Genomic DNA, 9665 nt, shown 5'->3' with positions numbered 1-9665 from the left:
GAAGGGGGCCCCCTATTTGGATTTTGCGCTTTTTTCAAGGAGAATGACGAATAAACATGGAAATCCGTGTACCAAGCAAGAATGTGATTCCGTACAGATGTGTCAATCATCATCAAATCACTGCATTTGTTAGAAAAGTCCCGTATCCCGATAATCATCACGTCTCCGCATGCGGTAGAATTACTTAGTTTTGACGTAGTCGATCCTTGCACACATGCAAAACAGACATGGCCGAATCCAAGACCTGGGCAAACCTTTTGCGGCGGTGAAAGATAGATAATAATAACCGATGCGGAAGGGGGGTCTGGGGGCGGATAGATACTTATAGGGGGCAATCCGGTAAGTCTCGCCCAGACCCCCCCCCCCCCGTTCGTAGGGCCACCACTGACTCTTGGTGAGGTCACGGTATGAATTTGAAAAGTGATAGTCAGTTCTGCAAAATCTGACCCCCCATTAAAAGGGTTAACGAACTCTCTAAGGATTGACACAGGTCCGCGGACCAGCGACTGCCGACCACTGCATCAAGCAATTGCTGAGATTGTAACAATATATTTCCGAAATCAATTAATGACAGAAGGTTCAAATTCGTGACCAGCGCGCAGAAGTAGAGTCTCCAAACTGTATTCATTGTTGCACAGATCATCTTCACAGCAAAAGTGACACAATTGTACCTGAAGAAATTGGCGGCATTTTTGTTCCATTATAAAAGAAAGGAACTGATGGTGAAATTGTATGATTCGTAATACTCAATTCAACGAATAGGATGGCGGATTTTACAGTAGGCCTGCGTTTTATTAAGAACTTATAGTATATATATGTATAATATGAAAAACTACAAATATCTGACTTTTCTTACCGCGTTTGATAATGCCTTTGAACCGATGCAATTTTCTGTGTTTTGATCCTGGTTGTTAATGCAGGCAACATCCTGCTTGCACATCGCGTCGACAGTTGTTTCACCATCATTGATTCGTATTACAGTTTGGCACATTCTCTATGGAATACGAACAAAATTGCTAAATATAGCTGCATGTCGCTTCACAAGTCCCAATAACATACTTCACTGTAGGGACATGCCGATACTGTAGTATTTGTATCTGATCCATGGTAACATATTCTCGGCGGTATTTCCACGGAAACATCTATAATAAAGTTTTTGGCTATGATATTCACATATATAATTGGGTTGCATTTAAAACAAGAGGTGTAAACAAATGACATTGCAACAAACACAAATATTTTTTTCAAAAGTTGTATAATTATGTCGTTATTGTGTTAATACTTTCCGAAAAAACATGTATAGTGTGAACCTTCGGACGACTTGCACTAGATATAGTCAACGTATACGCTATGCAATGGTGGGTACCCTCGAAATCGTCGTCGGTTGAACAGTTATAGCACGTAGCTCTATATATGTATAGAACAGGGGTGTCAAACTCAAATTACGTCGCGGGCCGGATTCAAGCCTTCAAATCGCCCGCGGGCCGGACCAGTCAACTGGTTCCAAAATGTCGCCTTGTGCCCTTGCTTTACATTAAAATACTTTCTTATCAAGCATATATACACGGATCACAGGGGTTTTAATCAAGCAAGACGAAACACCTTTAATCGCGGACAGTGGAATTGGCTAAAGAACAATTATTGAATACCGATAAAACAGTGGCGCTAATGACGATATATGTTTACAATGACATTTATATATGCTACCTTTGCTGTAGTCGTAATCTGCCGTCAGCCCAGCGTATGCGTTGTAGGGAACACAATATATTTAAATGTAAAAGAGTACGTTGGAATTTGGTTTATTATTATTAAATCGCAAGTCGGGTTTCTCTTCGCAAGTAGGGCTGGGCAAAATCGAGTACCTGAGTGATTCGATTCTGAATCACGTATTACGCCTCGAGTCGAGTATTTGAGTATCACTTAATATGACGTCATAACATAATATATATTATGCGAAAGTTCAAATATGTACCTTTCATGCGACCGCAAAGAATCTAATGCCTGTTATCCGTCACATTAAAGATACTATGGTTTGTTTTCGACCATACCGATTTCATTGCACTTCTTGACAATATTGTGAAATGATCATTACTTCGGAAATATGTTATTTCCAGTAACGTTCGAAGATTTGTACTATGTCTCGTATATGCTGCGACACGGCCAATCAAGGTTTCAAGGCTTCCTCGGTGGAGAATAGCATGAAAACTATAATTCTCGTTAGTAAATTAACTTTCAGTTGCGAGAAGCGTATAATTATACTGTACTCGAAAATATCGAACTACTCGACTCGAATCAATGAAATTAATACTCGATTCAGATTTGAGTAATCGAATCATTGTACCCAGCCCTATTCGCAAGTCTGTGGACCTTTTGGTTTGGAGTGGCACATCAGTGCGATCATATATATTTGAATTATATATTTGCGCATTTACGCATTGGCGCTTTCGCTTCGGTGAATAGCTACATTTTGGTCCATTTTTTCAAAACGCTCTGAACTCAGTGTGCACTTTTTACCTTCTCGAATTAAAGAGAGCGAATCCACAACGCCGGACTCGGTGCACGCATAGTTATAGTCAGGGATATCTAAAACTCCCCTAGTTTTAGATATCCCTGGTTATAGTATAGCAATGTAGTCAATATGACCAATGACCATATGCTCTACATTTGCTGTCTTGAAGGAATATTTGATGAAAGTATTTCCTGCAAAACTACCCGTGTACAAATGTGCTGGATAATAGAAGAATTATTCAATTTACTCAGAAGTGCTCCGCGGCCGGATGAAATCGTCTGGCGGGCCGGATGTTTGACACCCCTGGTATAGAATGTAGATATATCACTTGAACGCAATGGATGTTCTGATGATGATGATCGCCGACCGTAAAAATGCTGCATGACGATGTAGTTCTGGTCAAGGAGATTTTTCGGTCCGTATAAGACGGTCCAGAAACCTTTTTTGGCAAAGGAGTCATGTTCACCCTATCTTACAGTGGTCGGGAACCTGTGGCTCGCGAGCCAGATAGGGCTCTTTTGGGTATAAGATATGACTCTTTGACAAATTTTCAACTTTGTACTGAATTTATCAATATTGCAGAAATTTGTTTGTAATTTTTTATGCTGACCCGAATAATTATTCTCGTTGCAGCATAAACATGTTTTTGAGAGGTCAAGACAGTGGGGTGGCCTGGGTTAGGGGTTCGTACCCCCATTTCAAAATGCTTAAATTTAAGATGTTGTCGCGCCGGCGACTAACACCACTGGCAAAATCGATCTACCCGTCATCGCGCGCCTCTAAATTGGATTGCACGCTACCTTAACATGGCGACGCTTGCAGGACAATGTAGTTTTCAAATACACATTGTCTTCCTGGTCTACGCCGATAAATAAACTTTCTTGGAAGTGACATTAACAATCACAAATTCAAATTAAAAACAACGCCATAGCTATCCAAGTTCTTGATTGATAACATAGGTGTGTAGCGTTATGTCACACCGAATAATTTAGAAGTCGATCAATATTTGGATTTTCGGAATCTGCGCGACAATTTTACTTGAATTCTATCAGTGATGATAAATGCTAAGGTATTTACGATGAGTTGCGCTATCACAGGTGCGGCTTGGCACGTGTGTGCCTCATCTGTGTGTCAACTCTCCTTTCTCGCTTTATTTTCGAGCAATAAATATGAAAATTCCACGATTTTGGGAATAGAAATGTTTAAAATCTAATTATTCATAAACATCGATAAAAAATGCTAATAATCATTGAAGGTTTCGCAATTATCCCTCGCTCATCCCTGACGACATGTCAGGCACTGCCTCACTTTCCTCCACTAACCCCACGTCACTGACGTATCACAGCTTGCAGTGGGTATACTGCTGTAGTTTGGCTCCACCTACGCATGTCGCATATAGGCAGAAAATATGGCACACATTGCGAATCCTATATATTAGTGCTACCAATACGTCACGAATTTTCAATTGTGACGTAACAGCCGATTGACCTGTATGGCTCTTTGTGAGTTTCAATTGGAAATATTGGGTCAATATGGCAATATGGAAAAAGGTTCCCGACCACTGCTATATTATCAATTGTACGTGATAAGGAGCAATACATCAACGTCAATATCTGGTGACGTCACAATTGAAAATTCGTGACACCATAACTAAATAATATATATAACATGTTTTAAACCACGGCTATGTTTAGAAATAAATATTTGATCTGTCTTAAATTATTGAATTGGTAGAGTTTTACAGTGTTATCCTGCTTCTCGTTTGACAATTCCAGCTCTTGCGAAGCATATTGTCACTGCCAGGGCTATTACAATTAGGGTTGTGTTTAAAACAAAAATCAATTTAAAACACACATGTTTAAAACATGTTTTTTATTGTTTTATTTGTTTTTTTCTACCCATGATATCCTAATGATGACGAATGCCTTCTAAAATGACGATACAGTGATTACTGCGACTGCACGGCATGGAATGCTCGAAGAAAATTCTTGTATTAAACGAATATTTTATTGAAAAAAAATTACTGAGTGACTTCCACGGCACACTGAGTAGCATAGAGCCACAACTGCTTTACTTTTACGACATCATCGTCAATATTGTCCATAAATAAGTCATCCTGCATCATGGACGGAGTTATGAAATCGTCCCGCCCTTCAAGTCGACTGAATATACCATTTACACGACTCAAAAGAGTCGTAGGGTGTGTATCATCATCGTCAGTTCCGCTGCTTACTTCCTCGGCTTCGCTGATTTCATCGATAACCTTCTCAGATTCTTCTTCCTCCGCAAGTATTCTATTAAACTTCCTTAATAAGTCTTTCGATTTCTGACAGTCAGACTCTCCAAGCGAATGGTGACTTTTATTCTTCAGAATCATTTCTAGTCTTCCGCAACTTAGCATATGTCTTGACTTGGTAACGGTGGCAGCTGCTGCTGACCATAGTCGTTCACACGAGGCCACGTGCGGTGAGCATGGTAGTAAGGTCTTGGCTAACATATAAATGCCCGGTGCATCCTCATGTACGTCACTCCAAAAGATCATGGGGTTTGCTGTAATGCAGGGTGCCCAAACTGAGCTATCTCTATGAAAGACACCTGTTTTCATATCATAGGCCATCCATTGCTTGACAAATTCGTGAGAAGTCGATCGCAAAGGATACAAATCATTGAATAGTTGAAGCGCAAGGTCTCTTATCTTTCGACTCCCTGACCGATTTAAGCCGCATTCCCGCGCTCTTGGATCCAAAATCCACGACACGAATTGGTGTGGCTCAATGTAATTGGCTGTAATTGGCATTCCTACCATATTGTATGCGTCGACGATTTTGTGTGCAAATCGTCCGAGGGTTCGTGCTATATGATTTTTGAAAATATCATGACAGGTTACGATATAATTATAAAACTTTTGGAAAAAAAAACACAATTTTGTTTTTTTCTAATTGGCAATTGTTTAAAACAATGTTTAAAACATGTTTTAAACTAAGTGTTTTAAACAACCGTTTGTTTTAAATGCAACCCTAATTACAATGGTATCAATCAACCTTACCATGCTGCTTCTCCGACCAAATAATATATTATCCATTACAAATCGATTTCGGATGGCTTTATATAGTCGTATGTGGCAGAAGAAACCGGTCTTTCTCCGTCATATAGCTCGCAGCGAATAGGTTACGAACAAAGTGCTACTTCCAACAATTATTACTATTTTACGAGATATCCACCCGCCCCGATTCCGTAATTATGAGCAATATAGACACACAAGTGCTGTGGACCGAACGGTTTTGATTACATAGAGTACAATGTATATGACATCGTGAAAATGGGTGTTACGGATGAACATAAAATAAATGTCATTTTTACAATGAGTGTTAAAGATAATTATAACAAGATATGAGTAACTATTATGTATGGCAAATTTAATAGTGACATTTGTCAGTCCGATTCATTCCAGATTGTTACGCTTCGTCGATTAGAAATCTACAATTGTTGATATGAATATCGATTATTTTGGCACCGGGGTTTCGAAGTCTGTGACGACAGGGGTGAGCGATTGAACGATCATCATTGGACGGAAACGTGATTTAAAGCAGCAGACAATTGTTGGCTCGCACGTGGTACACAGAGTCACTAGTTCAATAAATCTTCGTGGAAGGCAATTCACGAGGACATATTGCGCGATTCGAATGCTAATATTAAAGAGCTATAATTACAAAATACAAATACTTGTAGGCTAAATTGTGCAGGTCCTCGATTAAGTCTATTCAGCGCTCGGCAGACTGTGTAGTACGGAGGTCGGCACTCAGCTTCGATTCGTATAGACCGGGGTCGGCATCCTTCCGCATCAAAATACCCGCATTTGAACCCATTTGCCATTACATAAAATTAATCAAGAGCCGCAAACTCTGTTTCATCCGTAAAATAACGATAACGCCACTTACAGTTTCTGAGTTTCATTACACATAACTATGATTCCAAAGTATTTGTGAAATCAAAGACTATACCGATATCTCTTACTTCTGGCGATCCGAAATCGATTCGATCGGAAATGGCAACCTTTTTTGTTTTTATTTTAGTCAATCCCTCAAAATTTTCAGCAAAAATAGCGAAATTGACCCTCAGTTTTGATCAACTAACTTTTCTGATTTGATAAAAGTGTCCCCCTTTCCCTATTCCAAAATTTGGTAACCCTACGTGATCTAACTACTGGAATTCTTCATAGGGCTAGATTTCGTTAAAATAAAGTTTTTTCATGTAAAAATATGTCAGTTTTTGATTGAAAAACGTTTTTTTAGGGCCAAACTACTTCGTGAGGACAGACAGTTTAAACCAGAAAGGAAGATAAGTAGTACAATTCTAACATTATGTTAATTTGCATACGTAAGGTCAAAATTTGCTCAAAATTAAGTTTTTCAATGTAAAAAAATGTCAATATTTTGATTTTTTTAGGTCAAAACCTTCCGTTTTTTAGGTTAAAAAATCGCCTTAGTGATGAGAACGTGACTGTTAATTTAAAAAAAATGTTATTGCTTCAACAGAAGGTCTTCCGAAATTCGCCCTCCCTCAGCGTCAGTCGAGCTTCTGTCCCCGCGGGTTTCCTTTTTATAGGCCCACTGCGCGTTGTCCCGTTCATCGTTTATGGCCATTGGCGAATTTGGCCATGGATGATGCTGACTGCTAATCACGAGTACCGATTGACTTGTCCTACGAATCGAGGATTTGGAAAAGTATCAAGTTGCAACTTGAACACAGAACATGTGATTCGCAATGTAACAATGTCAACAAAAAAGGTTTGAACTAAAATATATGAAAACAGTGATTGGTTCTTTGTTTTTACCGCATACGTAATCATGGTACATAAATAAACAGGCTTCAGTTTATACAGAATTTGATTTCAGTTCACGCAGTATTCATTTTTTATTTGTAGTATTGTAGCACAACAACGACAGTGGTGCTTATCGCCTGTGCAGGCCAGGCCCTGTGCGCCACGGCAATGCATTTTTATGAAGTTCAGTGTCTTTGCTTTTTGGTCTTGTGGACTTTCAATTATGGATGGTGTGAACATGAGGTTCACGTTCGCGTTCCGTGTGTGAACCTCGGAAATTTAGAGGTTCACGTTCACAAATGAACCTTGGTAGGTTCTGCACTGTGAACCTTTTTCATATATTAAAATTTTTACGCCATTATAACATCTTTGGTTGAAATTTATTGATTTTCAACTGCGGGCCACTCTACGCATGGTGCGGACAGCATAAACAATCAACACTAAACGAGCATGAGCCTTGACAATCTCAAAAATTTTACCTGCTTTGTTACAAAATTTTGCTCGAAATATCCAGATTTCTATTTAGTGACTCTCTGCTGTGAGATTGACCCGCAATCACACAACATCAAGAGCGAAATACGCTACATGTAGGTATAGTTAGTCAGCGAATGAAACTTATTCAACCAATCAATAAAATTGATATCGTTGTCTGATGCAAAAAAATCTACCAAGCGTGCAATTGGGGTGTTGACTACTGCTGTATAACTTGTTAATGGGTAAAAAAGTTTTACACTCTGCTCAATAGCAACGTAGCAACACTCAACCGCCGAATACAATATTAGGTCTGGTCTAGACCGTTAGGCGTAAGCTTATAATCCCTTGCAAGAAATGTCCCCACTAAGCTCCGTGCGTGCGCAATTGTGCAGTGCTGAATGGTCTCTGTGCACAGAAAATCTAAGCTGTGCACAGAAAATCTAAGCTGCGCACAAAAAATCCGAAGTGAGGACCGCGCGCGCAGACTCATGAGGAATTAGAGGGAACATTGCTTGCAAGCCTCGTCGAAATTGTTGGCAAAGCGACGGAAGATATTGATTTTATAGGAATATTTGTATCATTTGACTGCTCCTGTCGATGCATTTGGCGACGTTAAAAAAGTCAGTATGTACTTCAGCATCGTGACATTATTTGACCAGAGTCGTCGTGAACATTAATATATATATATCTTCACTGAATTGCAAGGTTGGAATTATCAATATGACGTCACGTGGTGTCATGAGGTTCACGTTCGCGTTCACACAGAACCTTTCAAAAAGGTTCGCGTTCACACGAACCTGAACCTTTCAGAGGTTCACACCGTCCCTACCTTTCCATGCTCGCTCACTCACAATTTTCAGTCACTCTCGCTTTCTTGCGTCCAGTTTCGGATGCCGCTTTCCCTGGGCTTTTTAAGAAGCTGTGTTTACAGCAGGTTCGGCGATGAGAAGCCAGGATAAACCTCCGACACATAGAAACTTTGCCGAACCGGGACGCGAACCAGCAACCATTGGTTTTATGTTTTTGGGTTTTATGTCCAACAATCCAAGCCACTTTTAGCGGGTCGGTTTAATCGCGTCGCGCGTCGGATTTGACTCGCGGGCCGTACGATACCCTGTTCTAATCTCAATCTTACCTGTTCCTGGTCAACCAAATGAGAAAAGAAATTTTTGGCAGAACATCTGAAAGCCGTAACCGGGGGTTTTTGATGTTGCTGATTACGAATATCACATTAGTTTTGCCAGACTGGCTCTTGTTTAGAAGATAATTATACCCATAAAAGGCCTAAAATTACTGTATTTACCCCTAAATATTTCACTTGGTAGGGAAAAATCGTATTTTTTTATGATTTTATGCTGCGCATAAATAGATAATTGACTATGAAGAACCCTCATGTCGTTCTCAGTCATTCTATCAATATTAACATGACCTGATGCGAAATATTTGTTTGTCAAAAAAGCAGTTTATCAAGCCTAAAAATTATACTTTTTCACAACGGAAATACATATTCTCCTGTATCAATTGGTCATTTTACCAAGATTACAAAGGGGTATAAAGCTATAAAAGTTATCCTTGAAAAGCTCAACTACAATACTCATGCGTCTCAATTCTTTTGACTTGTAAATTGATAATTTTCCGCCGAGTCAACAAAGTGGGTATAGCTAGTAACCCTATCAAACGAGAAGCTTAAATCTGGTATTTTTGATAGATTTCAGATTCTAATACCGATGAAAGATTGCTATTTCATTTTCATATTAGTAAGGAGGTCACTGCATGGAATTTCTCTCAAGATGTAGTAAATAAAACTTTTTAGATTATCACAAAGCACCCGACTACCAACAGCTGGTCCGAAAATTCGTA

The 9665-nt window shown here is 39.5% G+C and overlaps 1 protein-coding gene across 1 annotated transcript; it reads right to left on the bottom strand.

Moving 5' to 3' along the window:
* Positions 1-533: 533 nt before the first annotated feature.
* On the bottom strand, positions 534-4318 carry LOC145456394 (uncharacterized). Its single transcript, XM_080334510.1, has 4 exons — positions 4263-4318; positions 1060-1144; positions 857-994; positions 534-671 (listed from the first exon to the last, which is right to left on the bottom strand). The coding sequence occupies exons 3-4, from the start codon at positions 989-991 to the stop codon at positions 561-563; spliced, it is 246 nt and encodes an 81-aa protein (XP_080190636.1). The 5' UTR covers positions 992-994; positions 1060-1144; positions 4263-4318; the 3' UTR covers positions 534-560.
* Positions 4319-9665: the final 5347 nt, after the last annotated feature.

Source organism: Botryllus schlosseri, chromosome 14, assembly GCF_051294905.1.
Source record: "Botryllus schlosseri isolate E-star chromosome 14, Bs_hap1, whole genome shotgun sequence".
NCBI classification, from domain to species: Eukaryota; Metazoa; Chordata; class Ascidiacea; order Stolidobranchia; family Styelidae; genus Botryllus; species Botryllus schlosseri.
Note: the sequence above shows the minus strand (reverse complement) of the source record. Positions and strands in the feature narration are given on the sequence as shown.